The sequence below is a fragment of the Phyllobates terribilis genome, unplaced genomic scaffold, assembly GCF_046119375.1.
Source record: "Phyllobates terribilis strain yellow unplaced genomic scaffold, ASM4611937v1 Scaffold_1__5_contigs__length_1240528914, whole genome shotgun sequence".
NCBI lineage: Eukaryota > Metazoa > Chordata > Amphibia > Anura > Dendrobatidae > Phyllobates > Phyllobates terribilis.
Genome location: NW_027362761.1, coordinates 975,436,741 through 975,450,747, shown reverse-complemented (window position 1 = coordinate 975,450,747; position 14,007 = coordinate 975,436,741). Strand labels below are relative to the sequence as shown.

Sequence of the window (14,007 nt, the reverse complement as noted above, 5' to 3'; positions counted from 1 at the left end):
GTCATAGAACTATGTTGTGCACTGCTTCTATTGTGCTCCATGCATGAGTATCCCTTAAAAAAATCTATTTTTTCACTTTCTAATGTGATACGGCAAGCTAGCCCTACTAGCCCTCCTTTCATTTTGTGGGGTTGAAATTCATCTGTATGCAGAGCTCCTGAGTGCAGAGTACAAAAATCTATTTTTTTTTTCATTTGCTAATGTGATACCGCAAGCTACAGTAGCCCACCTTGTCATTTTTGGGGTGTGAAATTCAGCTGTATGCACAGTAAAAATATATTTTTTTTCTGTTGCTAGCCAGAGTAAAAACTATATTTTTTTGTGTGGCAAACATGATACAGTCTGCTATAAGCCACCTAGTCCTCTTGTACCAGTCGGTGACCCCATTTCACATGTAAAGCGCCATGGAATAAATGTCGCTATAATAATAAATAATAATTATAGTACTTGTACTCTGGGTCAATCGATACACTTTCCTGGTGTCTGCCCTTAATTTGATGTGTTTTGGCAGCTTTTGGGCCCGTTTGAAGATGTATTGTATGCGTTTGGTTTTACCCCCCATTGAATCCAATGGCGTTTGGCAATGTTCGGCGAATATTCGATGAATAAATCGGCAAATATTGCAAATTTGACGATCGTAATCCTAACCGAACATTGAAACATTCGCTCATCTCTAGTTATGATACAAAATACTAAGTTATTGCATTGTAAACAATGAATTTCTCTCTGATATGATCAATAAATAGTATATGCAAAACTTTTGACAGTCAGTTTTCTTTAATTAAATGACCATACCTATATTCAAAAGCATTTTGGTTAAAATTAAGGTCTTGCATGATGAGAACTTCATGCACTTTCAATTCATCACCAGGAAAATGGCATCACAACAACCAGACAGAAGTAATCACACTAAACTTTTGGTCACCACTGTATGTATTTGCACATTTATTATGATCATAGATGAAGTAATAAGCTAAAAAATGATTTGCCTGCGGTGATTTAAGCAATTTTCCTAGCACTATAAGTTTTGTATTCCAAAAAACAACAATAGAGTAATTATGGATCGAGGAAGGGAAATGGGAAGAGAAAGCTCCTTTTTGATATATTTTCTCAAGTCCAAAAAGTTATAAAGTTCCTCATCCGTTAGATTGTAAGACAATTTTAAAGAATGAAAATTTATAATTGTATCCAAATTGGGGACTGTAATAACTGCTGAGTAGAGTTGAGCCCCGAACACGAACCCGAATTTGAAATGCCGAGCACATTCGCTCAACACTACTGCTGAGCACTTTGATATCCCAAATTTTCCCCATTTGTCGAATGGAAAATTAGGGAGTGCAGATTGAAATATAGTTAAAGGAAGTTTATCCAAAGGATAATAGCTAAGACTAAGTTTTTGCAACTTTTTCCATAAAAGTATAGTAGATTCTATTAATGGGTGATCTGGGATTGGTAAATAATGATCTAGCAAATGAGAGATGACAAAAGAGAACTCTTGTTAAAGGATTTCTCCATACTTACCCAACAAGGCCTACCTTCCTTTATAAACCAATTTCTAATTTGTAAAATTGTTGGTATCACTATAGGCTTGGATATTAGGTAACCCAATACCTTTTTTATCTTTGGACTTAAATAGTAGTGTTTTTGCAATTCCTGCCGATTTAGCTTGTCATATAATTAGATAATTGCTTATGAAGCTTTTTAATCCAAAGATCTTGGATCAGGATACGAATTGTCCTAAAAAATATTGTAACTTCGGTAAAATAATTATTATATAAAGGGCAATTCTTGCTAACCACGAGTATTTACTTTATCAAATTTGTTAATGGAATTTTGGATCAGCTTTAAAATATTAGACTGGTTCTCATCCAGAGTATTATATAGTGGTTTTGTTATTTTCATTCCTAAATAAGGAATATTTAGATGTTTCCCAATAGTAAAGAAACTTGTTCTGGATTGAGTATCTTAGGTGGGAGTCCAATTTAAAACCTAGGATTTCTGACTTTTAACATTAATTTTATAGTAAGAAACCGAGGCAAAGTATTACTGAGGAGACAGCTGTTAAGGAATTAATTGGGTCAGTAATGGTAAATAGGGCATCTACACCTTGGGGGTCCTGGCCTGCCCTGCTGCTAGCATTTTGTCAGAGCGGGTTTTTAGTGCCGCCGGGGAAATTATAACTGATAGGCGCATCCACCTATCAACTGATAATGCTGACTCTTATAAAAATGAACAAGGGCTGGATTGGGCCAGATTTCTCAACACCACCGAATGATAGCAGGGTAACATAAACTCAAATCCAGTGTCTTCTTTTTGGAAGGTCTATTCCCATGCACCTCTTCACACATGGGTATACGCTTCCTGATTTTGTCTATTTGCTGTTGTCCTCCTCCTTCTCCTCATCCTCCACCACCATATCTACCATATCACCATATCTACATCTCTTACAAGGGGCATTGGAGTGCCTCCAAATTTTTGACAGCCCTTGCATTCACTGCATAGGCAATAACAGTATGGGAGACCTACTTCCTAATAATGGGAACATTTTTTTCATGAGGCCCTCCTCTACGTCTCTTGAAAGGGGCATTGGAGTGCCTCCAAATTTTTGGCAGCCCTTGCCTTCACTGCATAGGCAATAACAGTATGGGAGAACCACTTCCTAATAATGGGAACATTTTTTTCATGAGGCCCTCCAGCAGAGTCTGTATCAGGAGTGCAGCAGGCATAGTCTGTATCAGGAGTGCAGCAGGCATAGTCTGTATCTGGAGTGCGGTAGGCAGCGTCTGTATCAGGAGTGCAGCAGGCAGAGTCTATATCAGGAGTGCAGCAGGCAGAGTCTGTATCAGGAGTGCAGCAGGCAGAGTCTGTATCAGGAGTGCAGCAGGCAGAATCTGTATCAGGAGTGCAGCAAGGACTGGTACGCAACCTTACACAACTTAGATTGCAGAACAGGAAGGTTCCACTAAAGCCAACCCAATAGATGGAGACCCAATCAGGATTCCCCACATTTAAAAAAATTTGCGGCAGACGCCAGCAAAGTGGCATCAATTTCACTACTGTACAAATAGTGTAAATAAGACCCACACCTCTTCCAGTACAGCCAACCCAGGAGATGGAGACCTAACCAGGAGTGGTCACATTGCCCTAAATGAGAGCCTAACATGACCGAAGTGGCATCAATGTCATCAACTACAAGTAGTTTAACGCAGACCCAAACCTGTCCCACTACAGCCAACCCAATGGATGGAGACACAATCAGAATTCTCTACATTTCCCAAAATTAGGGCCTAAAACCTGCAGCAGCAGCAACAGCAAGAGCAGGCACAGAAGCCATATCACAGACTGCAATTTCAAGAGATCAATGCAGCACACTCAAAACAACAACATCGCTTACTCTGTACAGTCTGCAATTGGGGTGCAAAAGTCCTTGGAGATCCATGACTTGTTCATCTTGATGAAAGTTAGGTGGTCTACACTTATCCGTCAAGACACTACCAGCAGCGCTGAAGACACGTTCAGAGAGAACTCTGGCTGCTGGGCATGATAAAACCTCCAAGGCGTTAGAGGCAAGCTCAGACCATTCATCCATTTTTGAAGACCAAAATGTAAAAGGGTCCAAACCCTCCCTGATGGTAATTATATTGAACTCTAGATACTCCTGCACCATCCTCTCCAGTCATTCACCACGTGTCAGACTTGTACTCTGTTGTATGAGCTGGTCTAAAAAATGTGTGAAAGGACTCAAAGAAATTGCTTCTGCCACTTACTCTGCTGATGCTGCTAATGTTTTGGCGTTGATGAACTGACGTGCTGGAGGTTGAAAGATTACAGCTGCGATGCACACTGTGTGCCTCCGTGTTATCTTGGGGAAAACCTCTATTAAGGTTGCTTAAAAGTTTATTTCGATACTCCAACATAAGCGGATCCGTTTCCAGGGCGGGAAGTATCTGGCAAAATTGACTCTTATAACGTGGATCTAATGGAGTGACAACCCAGTAGTCAGCATTATTTCGAATCCTAAGTATACGGGGATCATGTTGCAGATAGAGCATCAAGAAGGCACTCATATGTCGGGCTCTTCCAGGAGGTCCAAAGCCAGGCTGTACTGTGGGCTGCTTAACACTGATGCTTGTTTCCTCCGTCCCCTCCTGTCAACCACGTTCAAACGAGAGGGGATGATTATCCTCTTCATTCTCTGACAGCTGCTCGCCCATTACCTCTTCCTCCTCCATTAGTTCCTTGGCTCTTGCGCCTTCACTAACAGTTTGCCTAGTATCACCAAACCCTCCTCGATTGCTGTAATCCACCGTCACTTGGCATCCGCCTGTGTGACGACAGTCTGGATATTTGAGACATTGGTATCCCTTCCGCATCCTCCTCTTCTTCTGGGGCCACCACCTCCTCCTTATTCACAGTTTGATCCAGCATGTATATGACCGGAATAGTGATGCTGATGATGGCATCGTCAGCGTTAACCTCAAACGTGATATGCCCCAAGTCCGTAGTGCGTTGCCCCAAGCTATACGTCATGACATACTGCGTCAGAGCTCGTTGCTACTGGCACAGTCGCTGCAACATGTGCAGAGTGGAATTCCACCGCGTCAGCACATCGCAGATCAGCCTGTTAACTGGCACGGACAAAGACCTCTGTATCGATGCAAGTTGGTGACATGAGGGGTGCGAAAGGTGGAAGTGAGCGCACAGCTTCCGTACTTTGTGAAGCAGCTCATCCAGGCCAGGATAGTGCCGGAGAAATCGCTATACCACCAAGTTGAGGACGTGAGCCATGCAAGACACATGTGCGAGCTTGCCTCGGCATAGGGCCGCTAACAGGTTCGCACCGTTATCACACATGGCCTTCCCTGGCTCTAGGTTCAGCGGAGACAGCCATTGCTCAAACTGAGCCTGGAGAGCTGCCCACAACTCTTCAGCTGTATGACTGCGATCTCCAAAGCATATTAATTTAAAGACTGCCTGATTACGGTGAGCCCTGACTGTGCAGTACGGAGGTGGTGTGTATTCACTCTGCACCCTTGGAACACATGTCTCGTTAAGGCAGAGGTTGAGTGCACAGGTGGAGGCCCTAGAGGAGGCGGAGGACGCAGAAGAAGTGGAGGAAGTGGGAAATACAGAGGTTTCTTCTGCAAGCCTTGGGGATTCCAAGATTTGTGGGGCAGCCCCTTCCCCGCCTGCCCCCACAGCCACCAGAGTCACCCAGTGCCCAGTAAGCGAGATTTAACGCCCTTGGCCATGCTTACTCCTCCATGTGTCTGTGGTGAAATGCACCCTGGCACATATAGATTTAGACAAGGAACGGGTGATGTTGTCTGCGACATGCTGGTGTAGCCCAGGCACAGCTTTCTTAGAGAAGTAATGGCGACTGGGCAACTGGTACTGGGGGACTGCGATGGCCATCAGTTTTCTGAAACCGTCTGTATCTACCAGGCGGAAAGGCAGCATTTCCATGGCCAACAGATTGGAGATGGTGGAGTTCAACCTCTTAGCTTTGTCATGCGTGGGATGAAACAATCTTTTAGGTGACTACAACTGCGTGACCAAGGGTTGACTAAGGTTCTGAGAGAGGGTGGAGTATGGTGAACAGGAAAAACTGGTGGAGCAGTGCAGGTGTTACAGTGGATTGAGAAACATGCGGTGTGCTCGGTGAAACAAACACAGCAGGCGTGTAAGCTTCTGTTACAGGTGACGGGCTGTCACTCAGCCTGACTAGAGCGGCTAAAGAACCACAGTTTCTGCAATGGGAGACCTGCGTGACAATACTTGGCATGGTAAAAGAGGAGGAAGAAGCAGCGGATGCGTTTGATGGGGCAGCTGATGGTTGTTGAGGTGCGCTGGTCCGCATTTCAGCTCAGTAAGATTCCCAGTGTAAAGAATGTTGTTTGAGCATGTGAACGTTCATGCATGTAGTAGTCAAATTATTGCAGTTTTTCCCTCTACTGAGTTTTTATCGCAAAATTTGCAGATAACGTGAGTTGGCTCATCCTTTGCAGTGACAAAAAAGGCCCATGCTAGGCAACCCTTGCTGCCCCTGCGAGCTGCAGACCCTTGACCGCTGCTGGCCACAGCTATGGTTGTGGCTAAGGATGCAGTGCTCCTCGTGCTTGTATCACTCCGTGCCTGCGCCTTAGGGCGAAATGTAACCTTCTCATCTTCCTACTCCACCTCCTCAGATGAGCTACTCGGCTGCGTGACTCTGGGTTCACACCAAGCAGGATCTTCAACCTCGTCATCATCCAATGAGTTATCCCATTCCTCGCCCTCAGAGTGACCCCTCTCCTCTTGTTGCCCTGACAGCACAGTACAGTCCGCATGAGCCTCAGGTATCTTGAGTCTCATCGGGATCACCTCCCCTGCGGTTAACGTCTGGTGATGAGGGTCAGGAACTTACTCGGACCCTACTTCGTCCTGCCCCGAATCCAAGGTACAAAAATTTGGGGCATCAGTGCAGATGCTTTCCTCCCCTTGACTCTGTGACTGTTTGGAGTATACTTCTGATGCCCATGGTGTAGAATGGGTGAAGAGTTCTACAGACTTGCCCATCTGTGGTTCGCTACAGTCAGTTGGGCAGTTGGCCAGTTGTGACGCGGGGGGGAAGCATGGGTAATTGGGGTGCCACCTCTGTGGACTGTACTGCATGTGATGTTGAGGTGGAGGAAGAAGACGAGAGGGCACTGGAAGCAGAGCTTGCCGTCCAATGGAGCACCTGCTCTTTCTGGGTCTCATCAACAAGGCGTATCGCTGTGCGACTGCCAAAGGAAGGGAGTGCAGTAGGCCGTCCACTAACATAAGTTGTCAGTTGTCTTTGGATAGGACCTGTTTGTGTTGGTTCACTAGTGCTTTCACTAACATTACCACATACCCCACGTACACCTTGAACACCAAGCCTATTCCCCCTTCCACCATGCCCTCTCTTTTTCCCACTCATGTTGGTCAGATACAGTGGTAGGAGCATGCAATTAACTAAAGAATTTTTTTTTTCCTGTGCAATAGTTCTGCACCCACCTGAATTTCAGCAACACTAAATGACAAGGTAAGATATGGCCTGCCGTATAACGTTACTAACAGACAAAAGAAATTTGTTAGTGTGCATGAGGCCGATAAAACCTACGAGATATTCTCCAAACAATTTCAAACTGAGATGTCCCCTGCTGTATTACTTTAGGAACAGAAGAATTTTTTTTTTTAATGTGGATGAGGCCAGTATGACATAGAATATATGCTCCAAAATATTTCAAACTCAGATCTAGCTAGCTGTATCACTTTACTCAGAGCAAAAAATATTTTTGGGTTATTCTGCATAAGCTCTGCGTCCAGCTGACTTTGATCGCCACTGACGTAGTAGCTGGCTTATAGCACTGTATGACTTTTGGCACAGGAAAAAATATTTTTTGGACTGGGCCTAGTAAGAGAAGTTTTTTTTTCTTACTGTGAAACCAGGACAAGTTCAACGCCACTAAAATAGGATCTGCCTTTTAGCAGACTGGATCAACTTTGCCACAATAAAAAAACCTTTGGTGGACTCTGCCTGCCAACCAAAAATATATATAGGTTTGACTGTGCGTACAAGCTGAATTTGACCGCCACTGATGTAGTAGCTGGCTTATAGCACTGTATGACTTATAGTACTGTGGACTGGGCTTATTTTTTTACTCTGAAACCACCTGAAGTTCAACGCCACTAAAATAGTATCTGACACTAAAACAAACTTTAGTGCACACAGCTTTCAATATCACAATAGCAACAGAAAAAAAAACAGATTTGTGCTCTGCAATAAGTAGCTCTGCAGGCTGTGCAGAGCACAATTTCAACCCCACTAAATGAAAAAGGTGCACTGCACTTGCTTGATCACATTAGCAAGCGCAAAAAAAGATTCAAGGTATACTGAAACATGGAGCTCTATACCAGCGGTGCACAGCACTATTGTATGGCATGGGCCTTCTGTTTCTGTCAGAATCTCAGTACTTGCACAAGAACACCAAAAATGTGCTGCACCAGCGGTTGCAGAGGTACACAGGCCAGGAATTATCTAAACTATCTGACTACCACACAAGTGCCCATCTATCTAGTTAATATCTCTCATTACACAGGAGAACACTGAGCTGCGTCTGTCTCCAGCAATGACATGGATATAATGGTGCTGAGGGAACATGGCCGCTTTTTATATTGAGACGACATGTGATTTCTGCAGCCAATTGTAGAAGCCCTTATGTCTGGATAGTGTAGATGCTTCCTGCGCTATGATTGACTGGCCGCGTTTTCCTCAGTTAAAGTTACCGCCCACAAGAAAAAAAAACAGTGCGCCGCTGATCTGACCTGTTCTAAGCTCTCCACAGCCCCCACACTCACCTGGCACATGTCAGCACTCATCATACACTTGCACTATGCTAACAAAACTGTTCAAAACGCCACGCAAATTCGACAAACTTTTCAAATTTGCTCGCCTTTGCGATCACGAATCCGAACATGCCATATTCGTGCCGAATTTGAAACTTTCGAACATTTGCCGAACAAATTCACTCAACACTACTCACTGCATTCGCAATAACTGCATAGCAGAACCGCTCCTTTGTAATGAGAACATGTCATTACTGAGGCCCACCTCTATGTGTTTTCAAATTGGTATTGGGGTTTTTCCCAAATTTAGGCAGCCGTTGTACTCACTGCATACGCAATAACTGTATAGCAGAACTGCTCCTTTCTAATGGGAACGCCGTTACTGAGGTCAAGCTCTATGTGTCTTCAAATTGGTATTGGGGTTTTTCCCAAATTTATGTAGCCATTGTACTCACTGCATACTCAATAACTGTATAGCAGAACCACTAATTTCTAATGGTAACATGTCGTTTCTGAGGCCCTCCTCTATGTGTCTTTAAATTTATATTGGGGTTTTTCCCAAATTTAAGCAGCCGTTGTACTCACTGTATACGCAATAACTGTATAGCAGAACCACTCTTTTCTAATGGGAACATGTCATTACGGAGGCCCTCCTCTATATGTCTTTAAATTGGTATTGAAGTTTTTCCCAAATTTAGGCAGCTCTTGCAGTCACTGCATGGGCATTACCACTATAGGAGACCCACTCCTTTATAATGGGAACTTTTTTTTTATTGAGGCCCTCCTGTATGTCTCTTCAAAGGGGTATTGGGGTGCATCCAAATTTTTGGCAGCCCTTGCAGTCACTCAATATGCAATAACAGTATAACAGACCCACTCTTTAATAATGGGAACAACAAAGCTTAGCCGGCTGATGGCTCTCTAACAATAGTAAGGGCTGCCTGAAGGCCCTATAAAAATAGGCTTTGTGACTTTCAGAGTCCCTCCTTCATAAATGAAACAGGATGTGTCTGATCATGTCTCGCACACCACATGGGAAGATAAGGTAGTAAAATGTTAAAATGACATTTACCTGTAAATGTATTTTTCACTGTTGAAAGCAATGCAAAAGTGCAAAAAACACATCAAAAATGCTACGTGTGAACATAGCCCAAGGTGTGGAGGAGCATTTTTGATTTTGGTTGTGTATTTTACTTAATATACATGTCATTACCATGGAATGGATGTTCCTTACCATTTTTCCCAGGAAAATCCAGTATGGTTTAATTTTTGTATATTTTAATGTGAGTCCGTAAAAGTGGCGTAATACTCTGACAAAATTATTCACAGCAGTGACCTGTTCTCCATGCTGTTCCTATGTCATTTGAGCACTGTTCCCATCGATTTCGGCAATTTCTAGGCCCCCTGCAGACCACCGGGGGGACAGCTGGAAAAATGCTTGAGTTTCCCATAGACTTACATTGGGCTCGTTACTCAGGTCGAACATCCCAACTTGCTCGACTCGAACAACGAGTACCCGAGCATTTTAGTGCTTGGTCATCATTAGTAATCTCGTGTGATCTTTTTCAAGGACATTTGCTTAATAGAAACAGATTCCACTGTGTCATCACATCAGTTACGTTAAGCTTCTAATTGATTTCTTGTAATGAATTTTGAATACAGTAAAATCTTTTATTCATGTTAATGTCCAGCTGTTGGATTGTGGACTTAAATAGTTCAGAAATCTCTCAGATTGAGTTGACTCCTGGTTGCCAATCAAGAGAGCATGTGTTTCTTCAGAAATTTTGGAATCATATGTACTAGTAGGATGAAAAGCAGGAGGACTCATTGTGTCCAAAATTGGGCGCTGTTTGTATGGAGAGACATTTAGAGAGATATCCTCAGAGTCCTTCTCAGTCTCTGATGCTGAATTTCCATTAGATTTTTATTTTCTTTATTATTGCTAGCCGATTTTTTTCATTCCTGGAGAGGGATTCCTCTGAGGAAAATGACCTATTGTGATCAATGGCTTTAGTGGGATATTTAGAGCCTCTTTTAGTATTGTTCCTTTGCTCTGTGTTAGTGTCTCTGACAGTGGGGTCTTTCTGAGCCTAAGCTCAAGAATCACCTGGTTGAGCCGTAGTTTGAATTGTGAGCTCTTGCGACGCGCTGCTATTTTTCCCCTGAAGGGATTTCCCAGAGTGCAGGGACTTCAGCGAGCTTCTATAAGAGTCCTTTTTGATACTAACACCACAGTAACCTGCGCGGTTATTTGCGTGGCGCTCCGTGTCACTACTGCTGCTGGGAAGTGATGTGCTTCACTGCGGGAAAGAAGTTACACTCACCGCAGCAGTGTCTTCGGATCCTCCAGTCTGCGCAGTGACTTCTTTGGCAGGATGAGTAATTTTTCTTCTGACCACCATAGATAGTTCCATGGGGTTTTGAGGGGGAGTTTCCAGGGTCCCTTGATGGTCTGAGCAGTGTGATGAGGGAAGCACTGAAGCAGGAGGGGAAATTTAACTCACATACTCACTGGCTTTCAGCTGTGGATCCAGAAATTCCTCACAGAAATCTTCTTTCTTCGATATTTCAGCTATTATACGGTCTACATAGTCCAGGGAGGTCTCCAAATGATCCAGGAATATGCAGAGAGGTTGTAGTTGAGTGTGCTAGGTTCCCTGTCTTCAATTTAGTTCTTAAATGTAAATTTCAGGACCTCAGGCTTCAGAGCCTCAGAAACATGCGACCATTCCTGTGCACCTTCAGGCCGCGTCAACCAATATTGATATATGAGCCATATTGTCTGCACCATCTCTACATTTATACTTTATTAAGCGCCTCAGTTGTAGACTACTGGAAATTTTTTCAGGAAAATGATACATCATGAAACAAACCATTTGTTGTCATCCTTACAGATGTTCCCGATAATAAAACAGTATGGAGACCTTTTAGTTAAGAATATTCAGAAGAAAGTTGATAACAAAGAATTTCTAGACATAAAGGAGTAAGTACACAGATTTATTACAGTTTCCATGCACTACCGCACAGTTGTTACCAGATTCCTATTGGATCATTCAGAGATCCTCACTGAACTTCTGGAGTGAGTTTGCTGCACTGAAAGTAAAGGGGTCGAATAATATTGCACGCCCCACTTTTCAGTTTTACATTTTTTTAAAAAAGTTTAAAATATCCAATACATTTCGTTCCACTTCACGATTGTGTCCCACTTGTTGTTGATTCTTCCCCCAAAAAATTAGAATTTTATATCTTTATGTTTGAAGCCAGAAATGTGGCAAAAGGTAGAAAAGTTGAAGGGGGCCAAATACTTTCACAAGGCACTGTATTATACATGCACAGGACAAGCATTATCTTTTTAGCTAGTACATAGGAAGTGATTTGCAGTGTAAACTTTTGGATCCTTCTCTTGTAGATGGAGAGTATGAAGGTGATACATGAGGGTATTAGGTTTATTAAGTTCAGCCTGGTATTTCACCATTTGTCTTTTCAGCATCTTTGGAAGCTACAGCATGGACATTATCCTGAGCACATCATTCAGTGTGAATGTGGATTCATTGAACAATCCCAATGATCCATTTGTGACCAATGGAAAAAAACTTTTCACCTTCTCCGTTTTCAACCCTCTGTTCTTAACAACACGTAAGTTAATGCACTATTCAATCACATCTATTAAAGATAGATAGGCAACTTTATACCTGGTGTAAATGTTGCTGATCTTCTAAAGTCTGGAATGGGTCATTATTTGTTTCAATGCCTATCTGCTCCTGAGATATGGCCCCCTCATCTTTCTACATAATGCTAGCCTCGAGGACCACACCCAGATGGCTAAAAAGAAGACTCCTGTAGAGATGAGTTGGGAACCATGCTCAATTTGCTAAAATGACTAGATTAATATATAGAGAAGACAAGGCCATATCTCAGGAATACAGGGGCACATGAACAAAAGAAAATCAATTCCAGATTCAGCAGAACAGCAGAATTTATACCGAAAAAAAATCACATATTTATAGCAAATGACAGGTTCTCTTTAAGATCTTATGTATGATTTGGTCATATGTTGTGCAAAAACTTTATGATGATGTCATACTTTGAAATCAGATTTAGTTACATTTGGCATATGATATGCGCCACTTGATTGATTGATTTACACCTCACACCAAGTATAGCCATCACTTCTTCAGTCTCCATAATTTTTCTTACAGTTCTGTGTCCATTCCTGATTCCTCTTTTGGAAAAACTGAATTTCTGCTTCCTTCCAATGAGCGTCCTCAACTTTTTTCAAGATGCTATTAGAAGCATTAAGAAAAACAGACAGAAAGGAATTCATAAGGTAAGTGAATGTGTAATTCCCTTTTCTTTAAAGTTTCTTTTATTATTTTTTATTATAAAGAATAAACAAAGGAAATTACAGGTATATGATTCGGGTGTCACCTCATCAACATCAACATATAAACAATACGCATTAAAAAGGACACTCGTTCATATCCTTAAGAGTAATCAACAATAGTAAACAGGGTAAGTATAATCCTTATCATCCTAGAAGTCTAATTATTGCAAATATCAGGATAAGTAATTGAGTTACAAGGGGGGGGAGGAAACAGTGTAGGAAAAGGTTTGTGGGGGGGCGTGGTACATGTATTTTATGTCTAAAGCAATTGATAGTCAAGTGTGTGCCTTACTCCAGGGAGACCAGATATCCGTAAAGTAAGTATGTTTTTTCAAGTCCCAACTCGCAAGTTCTTCTAGTCTACAGTACAGACCTAAAGTTTGGACACACCTTCTCATTTAAAGATTTTTCTGTATTTTCATGACTATGAAAATTGTACTTTCACACTGAAGGCATCAAAACTATGAATTAACACATGTGGAATTAGATACTTAACAAAAAAGTGTGAAACAACTGAAAATATGTCTTATATTCTAGGTTCTTCAAAGTAGCCACCTTTTGCTTTGATGACTGCTTTGCACACTCTTGGCATTCTCTTGATGAGCTTCAAGAGGTAGTCACTGGAAATGGTCTTCCAACAATCTTGAAGGAGTTCCCAGAGATGCTTAGCACTTGTTGGCCCTTTTGCCTTCACTCTGCGGTCCAGCTCACCCCAAACCATCTCGATTGGGTTCAGGTCTGGTGACTGTGGAGGCCAGGTCATCTGGTGTAGCACCCCATCACTCTCCTTCTTGGTCAAATAGCCCTTACACAGCCTGGAGGTGTGTCTGGGGTCATTGTCCTGTTGAAAAATAAATGATGGTCCAACTAAAAGCAAACCGGATGGAATAGCATGCCGCTGCAAGATGCTGTGGTAGCCATGTGGTTCAGTATGCCTTCAATTTTGAATTAATCCCCAACAGTGTCACTAGCAAAGTACCCCCACACCATCACATTTCCTCCTTCATGCTTCACGGTGGGAACCCGGCATGAAGAGTCCATCCGTTCACCTTTTCTACGTCGCACAAAGACACGGTGGTTGGAACCAAAGATCTCAAATTTGGACTCATCAGACCAAAGCACAGATTTCCACTGGTCTAATGTCCATTCCTTGTTTTCTTTAGCCGAAACAAGTCTCTTCTGCTTGTTGCCTGTCCTTAGCAGTGGTTTCCTAGCAGCTATTTTACCATGAAGGCCTGCTGCACAAAGTCTCCTCTTAACAGTTGTTGAAA

At 42.6% G+C, this 14,007-nt stretch overlaps 1 protein-coding gene across 5 annotated transcripts in view; it reads left to right on the top strand.

The window, feature by feature from the left end:
* Positions 1–14,007, top strand: part of LOC141156663 (cytochrome P450 3A24-like) — a 90,989-nt gene that overhangs the window by 64,271 nt on the left and 12,711 nt on the right. For all 5 annotated transcript variants that reach the window (XM_073642921.1, XM_073642887.1, XM_073642904.1 and 2 more), the window contains 3 exons: positions 11,247–11,335; positions 11,840–11,988; positions 12,552–12,679. In XM_073642921.1, coding sequence (XP_073499022.1) covers positions 11,247–11,335; positions 11,840–11,988; positions 12,552–12,679 — 366 coding nt within the window. The remainder of the gene's footprint in view (positions 1–11,246; positions 11,336–11,839; positions 11,989–12,551; positions 12,680–14,007) is intronic.